General features: G+C 45.7%; 1 protein-coding gene across 2 annotated transcripts in view; it reads left to right on the top strand.

The window, feature by feature from the left end:
- The window catches only part of SLC29A3 (solute carrier family 29 member 3), a gene marked incomplete at its 5' end in the record, with an annotated part of 35753 nt that extends 22850 nt beyond the window's left edge, over positions 1 to 12903 (top strand). For both annotated transcript variants that reach the window (XM_083740714.1, XM_083740713.1), the window contains 4 exons: positions 2269 to 2495; positions 4042 to 4204; positions 6019 to 12263; positions 12417 to 12903. In XM_083740714.1, coding sequence (XP_083596840.1) covers positions 2269 to 2495; positions 4042 to 4204; positions 6019 to 6694 — 1066 coding nt within the window. In that variant the 3' untranslated portion in view covers positions 6695 to 12263; positions 12417 to 12903. The remainder of the gene's footprint in view (positions 1 to 2268; positions 2496 to 4041; positions 4205 to 6018; positions 12264 to 12416) is intronic.
- Positions 12904 to 21834: the final 8931 nt, after the last annotated feature.

Below are 21834 nucleotides of genomic sequence, written 5' to 3'. Positions count from 1 at the left end.
GCATTTCTCAGGGAGTCCCTGAGCCAGGCAGACAACATCTCTAACTTGTGCAGTGACATGGCATGAAGCGTATCCCATCTGGAGCCTCTTAAAAGGAGGATGTATATCACAAGACAATGTTTGAACTGCAGTTTCTTATCCCAAAAATAGAATGCCCATCCGCTGCTAGAATCTTGGTCATTTTCTGCCTTTTTTTTCCTCCTTCCCTGCCCTCTCTACTGAAAAGGAGCCAGTCAACTCTTCAGTGTCTATAATAAGTAACCTCCCTGTTCAGGCAGCTAATTATCTTGTAGTGATAAGCATGGGATTGCTATTCCCCAGGCTGCAGTATTCCCCAGGCAGGCTTCATTCCTGTTATTGCTGCCTGTTGCTGTTGTGATTTCTGTTGCAAATGGGCATTTCCAACTTAGCAGGGTTTATGGAGACAGTAGATCAAGAAAAGACTGATGGGAGAAAAGTAGAATCTGTACATTTGATATAAATGGGGGTAGGGAATGCTTATTGTTCCAAGCCCCTCCTCACCCACCCATTTTTGCCTTAAGTTCTTTGTAAGTGGTTCAGCCATCTCTGCAACAATAGTTGAGAGCAGCAGCACATACTCTGGTTCATCTCTCTAGTTACCTGGCTTCCTTTAAGTCATTGGAGAACTCCCCAGGGCTCTCGTATCAGCAGCCTTCCTTACGAACAGGAGGCATAACTAGGCGGCTCGTGGACAGTGCTTGTAGCAAGGCATTGTGGGAGGCATGGAGGAAATGCCATGTTTTCCCCTTTTTGCAACTAAACGCCAATTAAAGCGAGTATCAGATTTGGAGTCAGCCAGAGAGAAGCACAGGCAACTCTTTTCAACTCGACAAAGCAGCATGGAAAATAAGGAAGTTTCCATTTGTCGTGAGACAGAATGTTGACTATCCTGCACAAAAAGACTGCATTCAGGCGCTGTAATAATAAGATGCTCCACAATTAAGGTAAATGCATAAAAGCCAAAGTCTATCCCAGAAACAAAGCTACTGGTCCATTTCACCCTGCAGCCCTGCTTGTGAGGCCCTGCCTATTAAAAAAAAAAATACTTTACACCTGGGTAGCTCAGTTGGTTAGAGTGTGGTGCTGATAACGCCAGGGTTACAGGTTCAATCCCTGTATGGGACAGCTGCAAGCTCCTGCATCACAGGGGGTTAGACTAGATGATCCATGGGGTCCCTTCCAACTCTACAATTCTATAAAGAATTCTATGAAGAATCTCAATTCTATGAAGAATCCTCTTCAGATTCACATGGGGGAAAATGCAAACTGTGATAGGCAACAGGTGGAGTGAAGCACACATTGTCTAAGGGTGAAGCTGAAGAATACTCTTTGAAATGTGAAATGCAATCATGTGCATTGTCTAGGTCTGCTCCTTGTGGAATTGTGGTTGTCTGAAGCCCCTCAATGAGTGTGCATTTACTAGCAAACCTGGGCTTTTCTCTCTCTGTCTATAAAATGGCCCTTTTAAGGAGAGGGCCCCAGCACCAGAGTTCTTGCTGCGTACCTGGATGGTGTGGCAGTGGGGCTGGGTGAGGTTGGGGCTGTGTGGGTGCACAAAGGAGCCAGTCCTGTGCTTCTGCTGTCACTGCCCCCATTCCACCAGCAGCAGCAACACTGATGTAGGAAGGGTAGCGTCATGCCTGCTGCTTCTCTTGGCTTGGGTGCAAAGGCGAGTCACCTCTTGTGGCACTTTCAGCCAGAAAAGAGCTGGAAGGCTTAGTGTTAAACGCAGGGCCCATTTGTTTATTGCAGATAGGTGGGGGGAGAGATTAGCAGTCTTATTCGGGTATGCACTTGGCCTTGTTTTGGTTTTGGATGTAGGAAAGGTCTCAAAAGCCCCGTTTTCCCTTGGTGAACCTGCTCAACATGCCCTTTCATTGTAACATCTCAATGCTAACTGGCATATTTGCCTCTTAATGTAGGTTTCTGCACAAATTGATGCATTTAGGCTGAGCACTTGGCTCTTAGCGGAGACGGTGCATTGCACATCCGGCTGTGAGAAGCCAGAACAGGGCTCCTTGGTTCCTGCCTCTGCCACTGGTATTCCCTCTTGATTTGTGCAACGTGCCTCTCCTTTCCTCTGCCTTTCCCCACCTCCTCATTGCCTGGGACGTCTCCTGTGCCTTGTGTGTCCTTCCGTTTGGTGCTGCTGAGCAACACCCAGTCAGGAGGACAGAAGGAAAAGAACAGGGGGCTCTTCTTGCACAGAAGCCACATGCTATAACCCCGCTTGCCTTTCTCCTCCAGGGTCTCCGTCAGCGTGCGCATTCTCTCCTCCTTGGTCACCATGCTGGCTGCCTTGGTGGTGATCACCGTGCTGGTGAAAGTGGACACCTCCGCCTGGACTTCGGGTTTCTTTGTCATCACCATCGTCTGCGTGGTTGTCTCCAGCAGCGCTGCCACCATCTTCAGTAGCAGCGTCTTCGGCCTGACGGGAAGCTTTCCCATGCGGAATTCCCAAGCGCTGATTTCAGGTTAAGTCTCCTCCCTGTGATGCCCCCGGCTGGAAGCTGTAGCGCATGAGACAGGGCTTCTCCAATTGCTTTTAATTTTCTTTGTGGGCAGGATGCATGTGCTGTCTTTTAGGCTTGAGGTTTTGGCAGCGCCTAGTCCCATGATGATGCATTCACTCTGAACGAAGTTAACAGAAGATGACTTTTTGAAAATAAAGAAGCGCACAGTGTTGTCAGACGGAAGTTCCGAGGGAAGCTCAGCAGATTAAGCAAGCTGACTCTCCAGTTTATGTGGATTTCCCCCCTCCACCCGCTTTCCTTGGTTCTTATTTCTTCCTCAGAGGTCCAGCCTTGCAGTATTTCGGTTTGGGAAAACAGAGTTAACTTTTCGTACGAAAAGAAAACATCTGCATTCATCTCTGTGTTTGTTTATATCTCAGGGAAAAAAATATGAAACTTTGCATTGTCTCATTTCATATTCAGCATTAACATTCATTTCCATAACTGATGAGTTCCAACTTTGCAGCTATGAATGATGAGGCCCCTCGAGGTTTAGCAGACGTTGATAACACTGGAAATGTGCTTTGAGAGAGACGAGGTGGGAAGAGAGATGCTAAAATCAATACAGAGGTTTCAGGTTTTCTTTTTTTTTTTCCTAGGCCGTAGCAAAGAATGTTATTGGGGGGGTTGACCCACTGTGCAGACTTTCGCCAGACCCCCTGTTGGAAACCTCCCAGTATTTGCAGAGTACTGGAGCATATCTTTATTTTTAGTGCAGATCAAGAAAGCCACACTCTGCCTGCATAAAAGAAACAATTTGGCAACAAAACCAGGAGGCCAAAAGGCTTTACCCACTAGACCACAGAAACGCTATTTCGCAGAATTGCAAGTCGGGGTGGAATTGTGCCCGTACATTTTTCATCCAGTCTCAGTCAAAACAATTTAAGCTTAGCCCTTCTAGAAATTGGGGTGGTTTTTAAGAATGGCTTGGTGACATTTCCCTGTTGATTTACTTGCTTTTTTGTGTGTGAAAAAAACAATTACATGAAGCCATCTTTACATAAATGTTTTTTTCTGGGGAGGCAGGAAGGGAACCTGACGATTCTTGCAAGAGTGTCATTGCTCAAATGCAGAAATCCTTCAACACTTGTGTGTCTCTCTGTGTGGTTTTGCTGCGAAACAAAAGCTAACCCTTCCCAAACCTCACAATGGGATGTTACCATTGTGAATCCAAGACATGCATGTGAGAAGAGGGTCTTGGGATGAAGAAAAAAACCCCACAAGTTAACAAGAGCAAGGACACAAGTGGCCAAAGGTAAATCAGTTGTGAGCAGAACAAACCAAAATCGCAGGATCTCTGGCTAGATAACACTGCAGAGCAAATGCAGCTGGACTGCAAACTTCCCTAATTACTGCTTTTGTCGCTTTCCCCAGTTCCAGCTTGTCTGATTCAGAGCCACTCCCTACTGCAAGTGTCTGGCTCTGGCAGACCCAGGATAGGCCAAGGCTTATTTCACAGTTCGTTGACTTTTGTTCTCCTTCCTCGCCCTCTTTCCTCGCCATGTAGGTCAGGCCATGGGAGGAACAGTGAGCGCCGTGGCATTGGTGGTGGATCTGGCAGCGGCACCTGATGTTACAGACAGTGCTTTGGCCTACTTCCTGACAGCAGACCTCTTCGTTATTCTGTGTATTGGGATGTACTTGATCCTTCCCAAGCTGGAGTATTCCAGGTAAATCCCCTTGGACCACCAGGTTGCCACGCAGCGTGTACCTTAATGGCCGAGTTCCAAAACAGCATCCTCTCGATGCTTCCTGCCTTTTTGTGGAGGTCCCCTTCTGCCCTAAGTGGAAAATGTGCTGACTCTTTCCCCCTGTTTGCTCTCTCCAGCTGAACTTCCTGATTTGATTAAAAAGAAAACCAGACAGGAACTGTGGGATTTACCACTGTGCACACAGATACACACACACAGAGAGAGAGAGAGAGAGAGAGAGAGAGAGAGAGAGACATGGTTGCTTGAGAAGCTATGAACCACTTAGATAGTGCTGGTGACTGTGGCTTCTAACCCTAAAACCCTGGGGCCAGCAAGCTGTATCAGCCTTGTGGCAAAGCTGCTTCTGAATCTAGCATTCACACTGTTGCTACGAGACTTCTTGAAATCACTATGGTTCATAGCTCTCGCTTAAGTGACGCAGGCCAGTCCCAGTGTGTTTTCTAGCTGTAGGTTGAAAATAACAAGCTTGTGAGCCATTGCCTGCTAATTTCCTGGTACCAATTAAGGCCGCTGTTGCCTTAGAGGTTGCTCCTATGATGCAGGATACTTGGTGAGGAGCTTTATGTGGATTCTTATCTGACCTCTGCAGAATTGCTCCTGTCTATATCGCCTCCCTGCCTCTGTTATTATTAAGGACTGGGCAGAGGAGGAATGGTGGAGACCGCCTCCCCAGCCTGACTCTTCCAGAGAAGAGGAAGAGGGGTTTGAGGGAGGTCACAGCTCAGGCAGATGAGGGGGAAAGTTGGGAAATAATGGGAGAGGGGGAAGAGATAGAGGAAACACCGGGGGGGGTGACAGATGACAGACACACTGTCTTTAGAAAGCATTCCAGACCCCCCTCTCCCAGAACCCGTCAAGCCTTGAATGTAGGAGAGCAAAGAGCTCAAAGGTAGAGGGCGCTTGTCAGCACCCGTAGGGATGACAAATGAGGAAATGGGAGAGATGGGTGGGGTCAGGGTGGAGAGTCACTCAGGACAACACAGTTATCCAAGAGGCTGGGTTCCAAAGCCTCTCTGTGAATACTGAATAAAAAGCGGATGGTAAGAATCATTTCCTTGTCTTTGTATATTCCTGGGCAACCAGCCACATGGGAGTTGCTGGCAGCCGCCTGACAGCTAGGGAGGTAGTGCTGTTGCCACCCAGAGACTCACTGTCAGCTGGTGTAGTGGCTAAGAGGAGAAGTTGTCAGATCTCTGATCTTGCTTGGCAGGCCACTATCTCTTGAGTCCTCACCGTAGATCTGCAAGGTAGGGATAGGAATGCAGATGTGCCTTTAAAGCAGGGGCAGCCAAAGTTGTGCTCTCCAAATGTTGCTCTGCTATGGGTCCCATCATCCCTTACCGTTGACCATGCTGGCAGGGGGCTGATGTAGAAGAGATGGTCTGTGGCTGTCTAGATATCCCATATCCTGTCTCAGCACTCCATTTGGCTCCATAACAGGGATCATTGGAATAGGGTCCACCAGCCTTTTCCCCTCTTGTTGCCTCTACTCAGACACTCCTGACTCATTCATACACTACAGGACCTTGAATAAATGACTCGCAACACAAGCACAGTATTGGTCTTCTCTGACTAGCAGTGGCAAGCCAGAGATTTGTTGTGCCACCTGAGATCCTTCAGCTGCTTCCAAAGGATCAAACCATATACAAACCGTGGCTTCTGGCACTGTTGTCATCTTTGATGATTATCTCCTTTCCGTTTCAGCCCCTAGTTTTGCCATCTTTGTTGGGCTTCCTGACGCTAGCCTTTTTTCTGTGCCTCTCTTATTTCAGGTACTATATGGAAAGGCAACAAGGCGTCACGCAGCCACCATGTGTCTTGCCTAGTGACTATTTGGAGGATGGTGATACAGCCACAGGCAACACCAGCCTGCTTCCCCCAGACAGAAACCAGAGAGGAAGAATCCCTCCCTTGGGGTCCATTCTAAAGGAGATGGGCGTGCTGGGCTTCTGCGTCTTCTACGTCTACTTCATCTCTATCATCATCTTCCCTGCAATCTCATCCAGCATAGAATCTGTCGACAAGGTCCCAGGGAGCTTGTGGACGGACAAGTACTTCACGCCCCTCACTAGTTTCCTTCTGTACAATTTTGCCGACTGGTGCGGACGGCAGATCACTGTCTGGATCCAGGCCCCTGGACCAAAGAGCAAGTTGCTGCCGGCTCTGGTTCTGCTGAGAACTTTCTTTGTGCCAGTCTTCATGCTGTGCAACTTCCAACCTCGGAAGCACATCGCGAAGGTCTTCTTCACCCAGGATGCCTATCCGGTGGTCTTCACGGTGTTGCTCGGATTCAGCAATGGCTACCTGAATACATTAGCCATGATGTATGGCCCCAAAGTCACGCCAAAAGAGCTGTCAGAGGCAGCCGGAGTATTGATGATGATGTTCTTGCAGTTGGGGCTGGCTTTGGGATCCGTCTTCTCAGTTCTTGCTGTCCACCTCATGTAGAAGCAAGCAAGGGGAAGATTCAAGTCCATCCCCTGAGCTTTGGGGTGCAGTTGTACCTTGGTTTTCAAACAGCTTAGTTCTCAAACGTGTGGGCTCCCGAACGCCACAAACCCAGAAGTGAGTGTTCCGGTTTTCAAATGATTTTGGGAAGCTGAATGTCCGATGGGGCTTTTGCGGCTTCCAATTGGCTGCAGAAGCTTCCTGCAGCCAATGAGAAGCCGCTCTTTGGTTTTCGAACATTTTGGAAGTCAAACGGACTTCCGGAACGGATTCTGTTCGACTTCCAAGGTACAACTGTACTAGGATTTTATTTATTTTTATTTTTCAATCATGTTCAGAAAGCAACCATTTCCTTGTTTTTTAGGACGTGATCCGATCTCTTGACTGTAGCAGCGGGGAAGATGCTTAGAAGCATATCACAAAATACAGGGGCCAAATTCACACACTTGCGATGCATCGCTGAGACTTTCCCCATTTCCTGTGTCATGTTTAACAGTGTGTTTGTTCGTAATGTTTTTTGTACTTGTACATATTTTGCCTTACAGGATCAATGGGAAAAGGAACCACTTACATTTTGCCAAGGATACTGGGAAATTAAATGCTGGACTCTTGACTTTTGTATTGCAGGAAATCTACAAATTGTTAATAATAATAATAATAATAATAATAGCAATTGTTATGGGAAAAACTCTCCAAAGGACCAGTTAACTTGCTTCATATTTCTTGAGAGGCATCTTATGCAAACCATCTGGGGGCGGGGGGTTTGCCTTTTGAGTAGGTTCTGTTGTATTCATGCTATGGGAGCAAGTAGCAAATATACATACCAGGTGGGAAGAATTCTCAGCAGCTGTTTTTAATAAGGGGAAATCACGGAATGATGCCGGGTGAAAAGAGGGTGCCATTAAGCAACATTCAACATGTCCTTCTAGCTAAAGCCCTAGAGTGGAGGGCAAATGCCAAGGAACCTTGATTATCCAGAAACTGAGAGTGCAAGGACTCCTCATCCTGGGACCAGAACTTTAAAAAGCACAGGAGAGCCGAAATGAGGAACAGGGTAAGAATTGCTCATGTCACCCAGTGTACTTGTAGAGGTGTGGTTATTAATTGCCTGGGGCCTTAGAGCCATTATGCACTCTCAACCCCAGCTTCTCAAAATGCACCCAAACCATGGCTGCTATTGAAATCCCCATTTAAAGCAGGGAAATCAAGCTTAAAATTCATGGGTTAAGGCCATCAGCAGCTAATAGCCACGATGGTTATGTTCTAGCTGCATTGCTGAAGGCAGTAGGCTTCTGAACAGCAGTTGTTGGAAGCTGTGAGAAGGGAGAGTGCTGCTCTTGTGCTTGGCTCCTGTTTGTGGGTGTGCCATAGGTTTTTCTGTTTGTCCACAGTGAGAACAGGGTACTAGACTAGATGGGCTGTTGGCCTGATCCAGCAAGCTCTTACATTCTAAGCACTGGCAAAAGCTTTGAAGTAAACGTATGCAGAATTAGTCCAGGACGCCATAGTTCCTTGCGTCATGAGGAGGATGGGGGATGACATCGCATCATTGAGCTTTCTTTGTTGAGGGCAGAACCAGCCGTTTTAATGGAAATGGAAGAGGCTTATTTTGCAAAGTAAATGCAAGGGCAGGAAACTGGTAGGGGAGAGGTGTTTCACAGTTCTACCCACCCAGACTGGTTGCCTTATGGAAAATAATAATAATAATCCTTTGTTACCCAGACTGGTTGGCTTTTGTAAAAAAAAAAAAATTAAAAATCCTGGTGACCTACAGGTGTTTAGGACGACAACTCCTAATGTCCCCACCTAGCGAAACCCACTACCATGTTTAACCCATTTTCCCCACGTGAAAGGTTTTGAAACTGGAAGAAAGCTCGAAAGGGAACAGGCGAATGGCCTCTGTAGGCATTTGTAGAGGAAGTATTTAGCAAGCAGGAGATTGTTGCAGCCTCTTTCCCGCTCTCCAATTCTTCCTTTACATTATCTCAGCAAACGCTGGCTCGCAAAAATGTGTTCATGGCATATGGTTAATAAGGAGGAAACGCCAGAAAAGCCTAACTAGCGTTTCCAAGTAAATGCTTTCAACAAGAAAAGGCATCCTAGCACTTGCATTGCACCTTTTCCTTTGAGATGCAGCTTGCCAGGTTTATTGTTCCAAACAAAATTTGACAGAGGGATGGCATGGCAGCTGGCAAAAGTGACGTGCCGCTACAGCCCATGCTTTTTATTTCAACTGGTGAAGAAGCAAGCTCTTGGCTGTGTCCTTTATTATCTGACAGCATGCCTTTACTTTGACTTGAGAGAGCAATCCTATACCCTCTTACCTGGGAGTAAGTCCCATTGAACTCTTGAGTAATTCTGTAGGATCTCTCAGTGACTGATAGGTTAATCCTGCTCCTTGTAAACCAGGGAATGGGGAAGGAACCTGTAACCCTCCAGATGTCATTGGACTCCAAATACCATCAGCCACAGCTAGCATGTCCAATGGTGAGGGATGATGGGAGTTCTAGTCCAACATCAGGAGGTTTTCCCATCTTTGATCTATACCAGGTTTCCTCAAACTTGGCCCTCCAGATGTTTTTGAGACTACAGTTCCCATCATCCCTGACCACTGGTCCTGCTAGCTAGGGATCATGGGAGTTGTAGGCCAGAAACATCTGGAGGGCCGAGTTTGAGGAAGCCTGATCTACACCTTTTGGAACTGAATTCAGTGCTAACTTTTACTTGTATAAAGTAGTAATGCAAATGGTTATTAAGTTTTCTTCAAAGCACACAACAGGGTGCCAATGGTTAAATACCACAATAATGTTCCCATGCTGGTGAACGTTGTTTCTTTAGCTAAAAGGACTGGATGCTTTTGAAGAGTAAGGCTTCTGAAATTTGTGGAAATGTTTGGGAAAAAAAAATAAATAGAATAGAACAGATGTGGCTCAATGCCTTGAAGTTTATCTTAATCACAGTCATCATTGGTTGGTTTAGCTTCAGGCTGTGGTCCTCTAGAATGCACAGGCCTGCTGTGAGTAAGCTCTGCTGAAAATATCTGGATTTACTTTTGAGTAGATATGTATAGGATTGAGCTGTGAGAGGGAGAAAGCAAAACTACATTTTCCAATATGTATAAGCCAAAAAGGAAGACTAGAAGAAGATGTCGCACAATTCAGCAGGCTTCAAAATTGTGTCTAATATCTCAACATCATGAAGTATGTACTCATTTGAACTCGGGCAATGTGCCCTTTTAGAGGGTTATTTTTTCAGGCAAAGATGTAACTCGTAAGCACCCGAGGAAAGCGTTAAGCAGGGAAAATACTGGCTTTGGATTTCACTGTCTTGCACCTCTTCGCATCTCAGGATTTCTTGCATGCATGACATTTACATGCCCCCCCAACCCTGTGTGTGTGTGTGTGTGTGTGTGTGTGTGTGTACTGGTCCTTGTGAAGAATCCAAACACATCTGTTTCATTGCACGTGCAATGGGGGTGGAGCGAAGATGTGTCTGCTCACCAGATGTTGTGACGCCTGCAAGCGATTTCCATATAGGGAGCTGGGAAGCAAATAAAGGACTGAGGAGGGTGCCAGGCATAACTTTTAAATGTTAGGACATTGTTAATGAAGTCAGCATCCTCTTTCTATGTGTAGTTAAAGCACTGTGAGTCCCCATCCCACCCCCAAGACCCTCCCCTGTGCAAGGTCCATAGAATTACTTTCAGCTTGCACAAGAACAACAGGGTGTCAGTCACACCGGAGAGATTCCCAGGGGGTGTGATTCCAAGGTTTGTACAACTAACTGAACCACTGGCACAGCTTAAGATGTGGCAGATTTGTCAAATGCTAGATCTGTCTGGGGGATGAATTAGAGAAAGACTTAAAAGCGCAGCTCTCTGTGGCTCCGTTATTTAACACTTGACAGAATGCTAATTGGAAAATAATCTGACCTCGTCGCCAAAGACCATATCGCACATCATGTGTGGGAATGTGGGCTTGATGGCATCTGTTACGAGCAGGAAAGTTGTTCTTGTTGTTGTTTTAAGAGATCTGATAGCTGTGCTTTAAAACAAAAAAATCCAAAAAAACGCACCCTCCTGCTGGTTTTTATTACTAGATCTAAGAAAGAACAGAGCTAGTAGATAGTAAACTGACATGATTGACAGCAGTAACTGAGGATGGAGCACCCTAAGTGTGCATTCGGTGTTTAGCTTGGGATCACTAGTAATGCACGCAGAGTATAGCTTTATAGGTAATTTAGAAATAAACATGAAACCAGATGTGAGCAGAAAATTTACTAGGCATGTGATGGAGGGGCTGCAGCTTTTATGGTTTGTGATATGCCATTGTGTAAACTCTGGAAATCGTAAGTGAATACTTGTTCCATTAGGAAATCCTTGGGTCTTTGCTGCATGGATTTATGACACAGGCTGACTGGCTTTGATTAGTCTCACACTTCCCGTTCGCTTTTCCACTTGGAAAATAGCACAGATAAAAGGTTTGGAGGCATCCTTACATTCATCCATTTTGGAATGAGCTGTGTGTTTGTGTGTGTGGAGAAATATATAAACAAGACCAAAGCTATGTTTTCTCCATTAGCTTCTCTCTGCCCTTCCCAGCTCCCCCAAATTTCTGGTGTGGCTACAGTAGAATGCTAGACCATCCATTCATTCCTGGAGAGCATAGCTCAGATCTAATTGGACCATTGAAAGTGGCACCTTGGCAGATTCAGCCAGTGCTGAGGAACTTATGAGCACTTCCACACTGTCACTGTTTTCAGGTGGGGTTCAGTAACATACCAGCAAGCTGAGGTTGCAATATTTGTTGTTGATTGGGAGGTCTTGCCTACAGACCCGCTTCCCTTTGCGGTAGGGAAAATGACAGGAAAAAGCAATGGAAAGTTTGGGATATGACATGATGTTGTGTAACCTCCCTGCAAACAAACTAGGGTAAATGCACATTAAATAGCCACTGTCAGTCTGATCTCCCTGTAAACAGATGGGGATGAATGCTCAGTGAATCACCCGATCCCTGCAGCAGTGGCATAAGGTAGCAGATACTCTCTCTAGTACTTACTCTTAACATCAATCGTCTGTAAGGATGTTACTCTTAACATCAACCTAGCAAATATTTACAACGGTTCACAAGTCACAAGCCCAAAAGCCTTTTATTCTTCTTAGTAGTCCACCAGTCCATGTGTAACTCTGCTAGTTATTTGTGGTCTGAAAGAGGCAAAAAAGCCACCAACCTTAACTGTTTGGAGACAGTTTTGTTTATCACTGGCTGTCAAGTATGTGACTGTCTGCAAACCTGCTTAATGTCCTTCTTGAGCCCGCAGCAGTGGCCAAAACCACCTGCCTCTACAACTTGTTGCATTGAGAACTGTGTATGAGGACAGTGCCAGCAACAAGCATTTGTGGTTGCCCAGTCTCCTTGAAAATAGAGCTGCTTTGACTCTCCTCCTTGACTGCACTACTTTCAGGAAATTAAAACACTAGAAATATTTCCTTTCCAGATGGTGAAGACTAGATAAATGGTTGGTTGACCTACAGTTCTGTTTGACAGCATGCAAAGTAACCATCATTTAAGCTACAGATAGGTAGCCGTGTTGGTCTGCCATAGTCAAAACAAAAAAAATTCCTTCCAGTAGCACCTTAAAGACCAACTAAGTCAGTTCTTGGTATGAGCTTTCGTGTGCATGCACACTTCTTCAGATAAGTGTCTTGCCTACATCATTTAAGCTGTTGGCTTACCCTGGAAATGTGTTGACCATGTATCGTTTTCTCTCCTGGATTTAACAAACTGGTCCTGTGAGTTTGCCACAGAAGGCAGCTATGTCCAACGCTGACTGCATTGGCATCTGCACACCACAGAGCCTTCTCTCAACCCTGGGAACATTTTGCAATGTTTAATCGGAACAGATAGCCCAATACATGTCTCTGTGTGTTTGAAAGTGTTTGGTGGGTTTTTAGCTCCTGCTCCCAATCCCTGGCAGGTGATGGGCACTCCCGTCCCAACACAGGCCAAATCCACTAGCTTTTCCTCTTGCACTTCCTGTCTTGAAATACCCAGGTTTTCCTTAACACTATATGCTTGTAAATCATGTCTTTTGGGTTCTACTGCAAGCCACTCTCTGTGAACTAGTCAAGCCTAAATGAACGGCATTTTTTCGAAACACAACCTTGTCATTTTAGTAGTACTAATAAAAGAGAATTATTATTTTTTTAAGTGCTGGTGTATTCTGGTGTCTGGTCTGCATTAAAGTTAAACTTAGATGGTGAGAATACTGCAGGTGGCATCGCCCGAGGGGAATCCCCAGGGGCAGCCCAAGTGGTGAGGTCGAGCCATCCTCCCTGCAGCATACCAGGGCAGGGCAGCAGTGAGATTGCTGTGCAGCCCTGATCTGGCACTCCCACTGATGTACCTAGGAAGCCCAACCCTTGCCTCCAACCTGCAGCCACACCAGCAAGGTAATCTGTGCCAATACGAGTGTTGGGAGGGCAACTCCACCCCACCACAAGGGCCATTTCTGTACCCCCACTGCCTGCAGTCTCTACTAAGAACAGGACCTTTTCTGTAGTAGAGACTGAACCATGAAACTCCTTTTTAAAGAAGGTCCATTGGCCTAATTCTGTCAAGAGGCTTTGCCCAGGGGCGCTGAACCCGTGGCTTTCTAGATGTTGAGGTTCCCAACACAGCAGCGACCTTCTGGATTGCTTTTGAGCACTTCCAGCCTGTCACTGTTTCCGGGTCACAAATTCAGTTTTTGCAACTATACGTGAAAGAAAGAGATCTTTTACAGCAAGCCTGATTCCCCAAAAGGTCAGATAGTTCATTTCCCCTTAGATAAAGTGGATGAAGGTCTTACAGTAATAAGGTACTTTCGTAGAAAGTGCTTGTAGCAAGGCATTGAGTTTGCTTCCCAAACTAACCTTAGCAGCTGGTCTAATCTCACTCATAGAGAACTGCTCTTAATATGAAATTGAGAGGTAGACTTGAGTGTTTAGTGGACTTTTTGGGGTAGAATCTTACCTTGTAATTAGAGAATTGGAGGTTGATGGCAGTGTCCACAGAAATATTCTTCTGCATACAAAATGCAAGTGGCAGATAATGGAAAGAGAAACAAAGCAAGTTAAGGCAATCTGGTGCAAAGACAGACAAGGCTCCTGCATCTTTTTGCAGAGATGAGGAAGTCATCTTGGCACAGCTTTTCCCATCTCTACAGGTCAAAGCAGCAGCTGCCAAAACTCTTCTGCCTCTCTGTCGAAGGTATCGGAGCTCTGCCATCCTTTCCCAACTGAACATCTTAGAAAAAGTGTTGCGTAAGAGTGAAAAGGTCTTAAGGCTAAATGTCTGAGACGGGGTGGCTGGGTGGAGAAGTTAACACTTGCATCTGAGACTCCACAGGAAATGAATTACTGAGTGGCAATGTACACAAATATTGGATTTGCTTGAAATATGTACTTATTTCTAGCCTTCAGAAGAGCAAGGTAAAAAGTTGAAGATGGCTTCAAGCCTGCTAACCTTTTTAAAGAAAACATTCAAGTCTCATTCCTTCCTGCACTGAGATGTGAGAGAAAATTAAATATTCTGATTTTATTTTCGCATCAGTCTTTCAGACCACATCCGTGATGCTAGAATCCTGAAACGGCAGCATAAATTTCCTTGTCAGTGCTCCCTGTTCCCTCCTTTTCATGCTGCTTAATGATGCAGCATCTAACTCACATTATTCTGTTTAAGATAGTGACTTTGAACTAAACTTTACCTTCTATTGATATCGCTCACAACAAGCTGGTTTTTAGTGAGACCGATAGGCATGTATCCGCTTCCAAGGTCTATCTGCAGTTTCAAGGTGGAAGGAAGACTATTGGTAGCCACTTTCAAACCAGTAGATAATAGCTGGTGACCCTGACCTCAAAATCACAACATTTCAAAGCACTTTGGATATCTTAGAAGGTCATAGAATCATAAAGTTAGAAGGGACCACAAGGGTTATTGAGCCCAGCCTCCTGCAATGCAGGAATCTTTTGACCAACTTTTCCTCCCACAACCCTGATATTGAGAGTCTCGTGCTCTACTGACTGAGCTATCTGAAATATGATCCATCTATGAAAGTCCATCACTTTTCAGTTCCCACCGATTTCCGTGGAGGGAGTTTTAAGCATGTGTTTAACAGCCCCACTGAAACCAATGGAATTTAGAAGTGCTTAACATTTGTCTAGAGTATCATGCTTAACCCTGTCTTTCTCCACCTTCCGGTTTCTAAACATTTGTGTCCTGGGATTGGCATGATGTTGCTGTTGTGCTGGCTTAATGAACATGCCTGACAATAAACGGGAAGGGGAAGCCCCTCCCATCTTGGGCAAGGCTGGACTACAGTTCCCATTGTCTCTGATGATTAGCCATCCTGGCTGGGTCTGTTGGGAGTTGGAGTCCCGCAACATCATCCAGGAGCATCCTCAGTTGCACGATTACTTTGCAGAGCCTGCCAGCATTTGTGTACTATTCGACCATTATCAAATCCACTCATTTGCAGGAGATGCAATGAACGTGATTCTTGGGAGGGTCCTTCTGTGGCTAAAGATGCTCACACTTTAGCCAGGAGATAGGAATCACATTGTGTCTACGTGATCCACAAAGATGCATCTTGAGATCCACCAAGCCAAGTCTAAACCGTCTTGTCCTGTAGTATGGTAGGAACAGTGGTTGGTGGTGTGTCCTCTCTTATCAACCCCAGACAACCAGGGAGAACCAAAGATTTTGAGCCCTTAGTAGGCATTGTCTGTTTCTGATGGGTTCCCTTCAGCTGGGCATTCAGAAGCTTTGCAGGACCAACCTAAACAATAAGTCTTATAGCTATTAACTCTGGTAACTGTAGGGTGAGTTATTCCCACCTGTTTTAGCAGAAAACAGATACTGCAACTGCTTCCATGAGCATTAAGAGGCAGGTGGGGGGGTGTCCCTGGGCATCAGGCACATGGTATGTTGTTGCTTATCTTCTCCAGCCTTGGGAATAAGGATGTGTGAAAGGAACTGCTTTGAAATCTCGCTGGCCCAGCTGCAGAGTCACCTTCAGTCTTCCAGGTTCTGGTTTCCTTTTGTCTGCTCTCTGGAATGATTAGGACAATGTTTACACGATGCTGGCAAACGGTTTTGAAAAGCAAAGCGAAGAAAATGCAGTCAAATGGATCGTTTCAAGGCAGCCCTGTTTACCATTCCAAGAAGACGAAAGTCGGAACGGATTTGGGGGGGGATCGCTATCCAAGGGACATTCTGCTAGTCAGCATTGGGTACTTTCCCCTTGATTTGTGTCTGTAACGTGAGGAGAAGGAGCCGCAGATGCATGCTGAATTCTGCAGGGAGCATATGCATGCGACTAAATCATTTACAGCTTTTTTACGGGTGCAATTGTAAAGCACGTTTCTTTTTTGCATCCGTAATTAGCTCCCAAACAGATGGTGAAGGAGTGTAGCACCCGATTAGGCAAGCTTTTGCTCTGCTGGACTACATTGGAAAAAGGAACAAAGCTCTTCGGAAGTTGCCTAATTTATCACACAGTTATGCGAAGGAGGATATAACTGTGTTTTTGCTAGAGTGGGCCAAGCCGGCATGCCAGGGCGTGTTAACTAATCTGCATAATGCTTAAGCAACTGACAAACATTAATGTCCCTTTTAATGGTGCAAAGGCCAAGGATTCTTGCGGGGGACCAGATCATTCAGCATCCCTCTTGATTTGCTTGCGCTAAGCTTTTGCAGTGGTACTGTGAGACTACTTGGGACGCGGGTGGCGCTGTGGGTTAAACCACAGAACCTAGGACTTGCCAATCAGAAGATCAGCGGTTCGAATCCCCGCAACGGAGTGAGCTCCCATTGCTCAGTCCCTGCTCCTGCCAACCTAGCAGTTCAAAAGCACATCAAAGTGCAAGTAGATAAATAGGTACCGCTCCAGCAGGAAGGTAAACGGCGTTTCCGTGCGCTGCTCTGGTTTGCCAGAAGCGGCTTAGTCATGCTGGCCACATGACCCGGAAGCTGTACGCCGGCTCCCTCGGCCAATAAAGCGAGATGAGCACCGCAACCCCAGAATCGGCCATGACTGAACCTAATGGTCGGGGTCCCTTTACCCTTTGCCTTTACCGTGAGTATGGCCAGTCTTCACCTACCGTTTATTCTGATTTGTTTATAGAGAGGCTACATAATAATGAACATCCATCCTGTCTGCCCGTCACTGCATTTCTCCACCACTTACCAAACCGCAAAAAGTCCAGTTTTCAAAAAGCAGGTTTTTAAAAGTGAATTTGCCGCACGAAGGCGACAGAGTGCTTTAATCCACTTGGAAATACTCAAACCATTAAGCTGCAATGTGAGTTTGAATCCCTCCTGCAAAACACTGCCAGTCTGGGAGGCACCCCAGATGTTGTCCTTACAAATGATGATCTATCTATCGGCGGTGCGTACGTGCCCCAGGCGACATAGAATAAAAACACTGGTGTTCAGACTGTTTGCAGCCGTTGCCTTCCCTCCTTGTCACAGGCTGATTGATGGCTTAATTGTTGTGCTCTCACCTGCTCTTGTGCTGCTCTCGTCAATCAAGTTCTTGAGCTCGGAGGGAAGGGACACATGTCACTCCTGCGGAAGGGACAGAGATGGGGAGGTGTCGATCTCCTTCCCTGAGCAGGTTGAAGCAGACGATTGGAGAGAGGGACCGAAAGCTGTTGGGAAAGGAATGGGAATGAGCAGAAAGGGTGTTTTGGAGCTGGAAAGGTTTTGGGAAAAGGCAATCAAAATGACCAAGCAGCCGGAGCAGCTCCCCTTTGAGGAGAGCTTACAACATTTCATAAAACTGTAGAGTTCAAAGGGGACCTGAGGATTGTTTAGTCTAACCCCTTGCAATGCAGGAAGATGCAGCTGCCCCATATGGAGATTCAGCCTGCAACCGTAGCATTATCACCACCACGCTCTAACCAACTGAGCTATTGGGAACTTTAGAGAAAAGACAAGCAAGAGGGGGAATGATAGAGGTGTACATAATATGCGCAACATGGAGAAAGTGGCTAGAGAAAGGTTTCCTTCTCCCCCCCCCCCCCCCAATGCTAGAACCCGAAGGCATTCGATGAAGCTGGATGTTGGGATATTCGGCACACACCAAAGAAAGCACTCCTTCATGCAGCACATAGTCACAACGATGGGGGCCATTCTCGCCAGATGCCATGGTGCCTCCAACTCGAATGGCTTTGAAAGAGGATTAGGTTGATGCCTGCAGAATCAGGCAACCAATGGCTGCTGTTTGGGGGGGGGTGTGCTCCTTCCTCTGCTGGAGGTAGCATGCCCCTGGGTGTCAGTTTCCGGGAACTGCATAGGAGGAGATTGCTGTGGCTCCCAGGCCCTGCTTGCTGGACTATGAACAGGATGCTGGATGATGAAAGGGCCATTGGCCTGATCCAGGAGTCTCTTTTAAACATTCTCAATGGGTTGTTTCTGTGGTTAGGTTTTGTATTTATTTTTCCTAAGGGGAAAAAAAGTTTTAAGAATTGAAAACATTGTGCTTGTTTCTTTCTATCTCCCTCTCTAGAATTTGCTTTCAAATTGAAAGACACCCCATGCCTCTGGGGGAGAGTGGGATAAAAATCTAAACCAATTAATTAACTCAAGGAGAGGTCTCTCTCTGTGTGTGGTACTTTCCCCTGGGGACTGTACCATCTCAGTCTGCAGGTGGGCAAGCATATTTGCTAATGCTCCCAAGTCGGGTGCAAACTCTTTATTTCCTAATGCATTTTCAGATTTTGCATCCAGTCTTGTTTTATTTTTAATTTTTTTTAAAAGCTCCCCAAGATGGCGAACACCCAACCCATATAAGTTGGGTTTTTTGCTACCTATCAAAACAAATCATAGGCACCAGCTCCTAGGGGCCAAGGCACTTTTGGCCAGGCCCCCTCAATATTCAGAGGGTGTTTGGCTCTGCCTCTGGCTCCTCCCAACATTGCACATGTGACACCAAAACATCTTGCAACGTCAGGATGTCGGGTCGGGGGCCTCTCAGTCATCTTGAGAAGATGGCTCCTCTGAGACAAATTGACTGAATTTAGTAGCCATAGACAAAAACAATGAGTGCAAAGGAGAAACTCAGCAGAGCCTGTGTCTCTTGACCCCTCTCCACCACTGGTAAGCAGCTCCTTGAGGAACCTCTACAAGGGAATGTGGCCCCCTAAAGCAGTGCTTTGGTGTGCTCCTTCCTGGTATTGGTGCACATGAAGGATGCTCTGTAAGCGCTTTTATTACTAAACAAGCACACAAATAAATTACTCCTGAGGTGAACCCACAATTACAAGGCCTTGAGGCGGTTGTGATGATGTTAGCTGGCATATGCTCTTGTGTGTGAATGGGATTTGGTCAAGGTATGTGCGGGAATGTGATGCATGCAAGGAAACTGGTGGTTATTCATGGATGAAATTTATGGAACTTGGCAGGTTGAGGTTAGCAAAGGAAGTTGCTGGTGAAGGTCACATGTCCTTCAGAGGCCAGGGTTAGCCTTAAAGGCTCTATGGCCCCCTCATGCGCTTTTTGAACATCTGTGGGTGTGTGAATGTGGGTGTTCCTTGAACCTTTTTTGCTCTCTTGCTCTAGTTCTATGTGAGACAGGAGGAGGAGTTGAGGGAATGCTCATCCAGTTTGCAGATGACACCAAACTGGGAGAAGGCAGAATCAGGACTCAAGATGGGCTTAACAGACTGGAGAACTGGGCCAAAACTAGTAACATGAATTTCATTAGGGACAAATGTCAGGTTCCACACTTAGGCAAGAATAACCAGCTACAAAAATATACAATGGGTTCCCAGTATTACATGTGAAAAGGATCTAGGGGTCTTAGCAGACCACGGGCTTAACATGAGACAACAAGTGTGATGCAACAGCAATACAAAAAGCTAATGTAATTCTAGGCTGTGTCAATAGAAGTCTAGTGTCCTGATCAAAAGAAGTAATAGTGGCACTATATTCTGCCTTGGTCAGACCACACTTGGAGTGCCTAGAGTACAACCAAGATGATCAAAGGTTCTGGGTCTGGAACGGCTGAGGGACTTCAGTATGTTTGGTCTGGAGTAGAGGAGGCTGAGAAGAGCTATGACAGCCGTCTTCAGATATCTTAGGGCTGTCACAGAGGGCAGGACTCAAACCAATGGCTTCAAGTTACAAAAAAGGAGATTCCAACTCAAGAGTTGTTTGACAGGGGTGGACTCTCCTCCACTGGAGGATTTTAATCAGAGATTGGATGCCATCTGTCACGGAGGCTTCAGTTGAGATCCCTCCTTTGCAGAGGGTTGTACTAGATTACCGTTGGGGCCTCTTCCAACTCTACAATTGTATGATTCTAACTGTGGCTCTTCATTGAGGGGGAAATCTTTCAGAAAACATAATACAGTGGTACCTCAGGTTACAGATGCTTCAGGTTACAGACGCTTCAGGTTACAGACTCCGCTAACCCAGAAATAGTACCTCGGGTTAAGAACTTTGCTTCAGGATGAGAACAGAAATCGTGCAGCAGCGGCAGCAGGAGGCCCCATTAGCTAAAGTGGTGCTTCAGGTTAAGAACAGTTTCAGGATAAGAACAGACCTCCAGAACAAATTAAGTTCTTAACCCGAGGTACCACTGTACGCTATAAGAAAGATTGTCTCCCTCCATACAATTTGTTTTGTAAAAAGAAAAGTAAAATTTCTTAGTGATCCTCTCAAAAGTAATTATTATTGTACACATAATGTGTGATAGATATCACTTCCTATAATGAATACTGTGATGTTTTGTTGTGGACTTAGCCCAGCATTCCTGCGTAAATCAACAGGGCAGCAACGAGATTGCGAAGGTCTGAACGAAACTGAACTGTGCTGTGTTTGGGGTGCTAAAGGTTCTGTGGTTGGGGGTGGGGGTGGACAATGAGAGTGAGTCCTATGGCATCTTAAAAGACCCACACACCGATTATGGAACAAGTTTTCATAACTCCACTTTGTCAGGTGTGGAATTTGAATTCAGCCTCCAGGTGGCGCTTTTTACTGAGCCTCTTCCATCTTTTCTTCTTCATGCTCTTAACACAGTGGCTGAAAGCGACATTTTATTTTATTTTTATTTTTACATTTTGCATTAGGGGAGAGCTAACAACACAGACCAAGAGTACATTCACACGGAACATTACAGCTGTTATAGTTCGCTCAGTAGATGGATGTGTGCATGTTTTCCCAAGGCTGAACTAACTGATCCTGAAAAATATGGGACCACATAATTTCCCAACACACTTCCAGGTTGCACTAACTCTAGAGGAGCTGGTGGAGGCAGTTTTGTGCTGGATCATGGTCCAAAGCAGAGTGTGGCATGTTTAAGCCCGCTGAAATCAGATACCTTAAGGGTTCCTAACTCTATGCAGGTTGTGGCCTTTGGGTGTAATGCATCAAGAGCAAGTCTAGGTGCCATTTGCCTGGGAGTAAACTCCATTGAATGCCGTGGGAATTACTTCTGAGTAAGCATGAATAGGATTGTTCTGCAAGTGTCTTAATAACCACTATTCTGGTTGCATAGGTAGATGAATTATTTCTGTGCATCTTTCACAGCAACAACAAAAACTAGATGGCAAAACCTAGAAATATTTACAGTCCATTCTGTCCAGATAAGCAAGGTAAATTAAGTATTTAAAGCCCTTGCACAAAAATTTGGTAAAGTGTCCTTGAGTCATTTATTAAAATGTTTCTATGCATCAGTCTTCCTCCAGCATCTGTCTCAAGGCTGTATACCATAATTCAAAAAGACTATAAACTATACATGTAAGTTTGTGCGCATATGACTGATCTAGCACCTGTTGGGAGGAAACCACTTTCATATCATAATTTGTGTCTGCAAAGTTGCTGAAAAAAACAACCTACCTCCATTCAGATTCTCCACCACCCCAGGAATTGTTTTAGGCAAGTGCACAAACAATTCTCCTTCCACAACACACACACACAAAGTCACTAGCTGTCAAACTGCTGTCGCCAAATGGAAATCATCTTTGCAGCAATTACTTGCCTTGATGCAAAGCTTCCCAAGCTACGCTAAACTACAGGACTACAAGATACAGTGCAACAATTAAAGGGCATGGAAGTGTTTCCCACAATTCTACCTGCTCTTGCCATGTTTGCTGT

This window comes from Podarcis gaigeae (assembly GCF_964106915.1).
Source record: "Podarcis gaigeae genome assembly, chromosome: 5".
Classification (NCBI taxonomy): domain Eukaryota; kingdom Metazoa; phylum Chordata; class Lepidosauria; order Squamata; family Lacertidae; genus Podarcis; species Podarcis gaigeae.
Note: the sequence above shows the minus strand (reverse complement) of the source record. Positions and strands in the feature narration are given on the sequence as shown.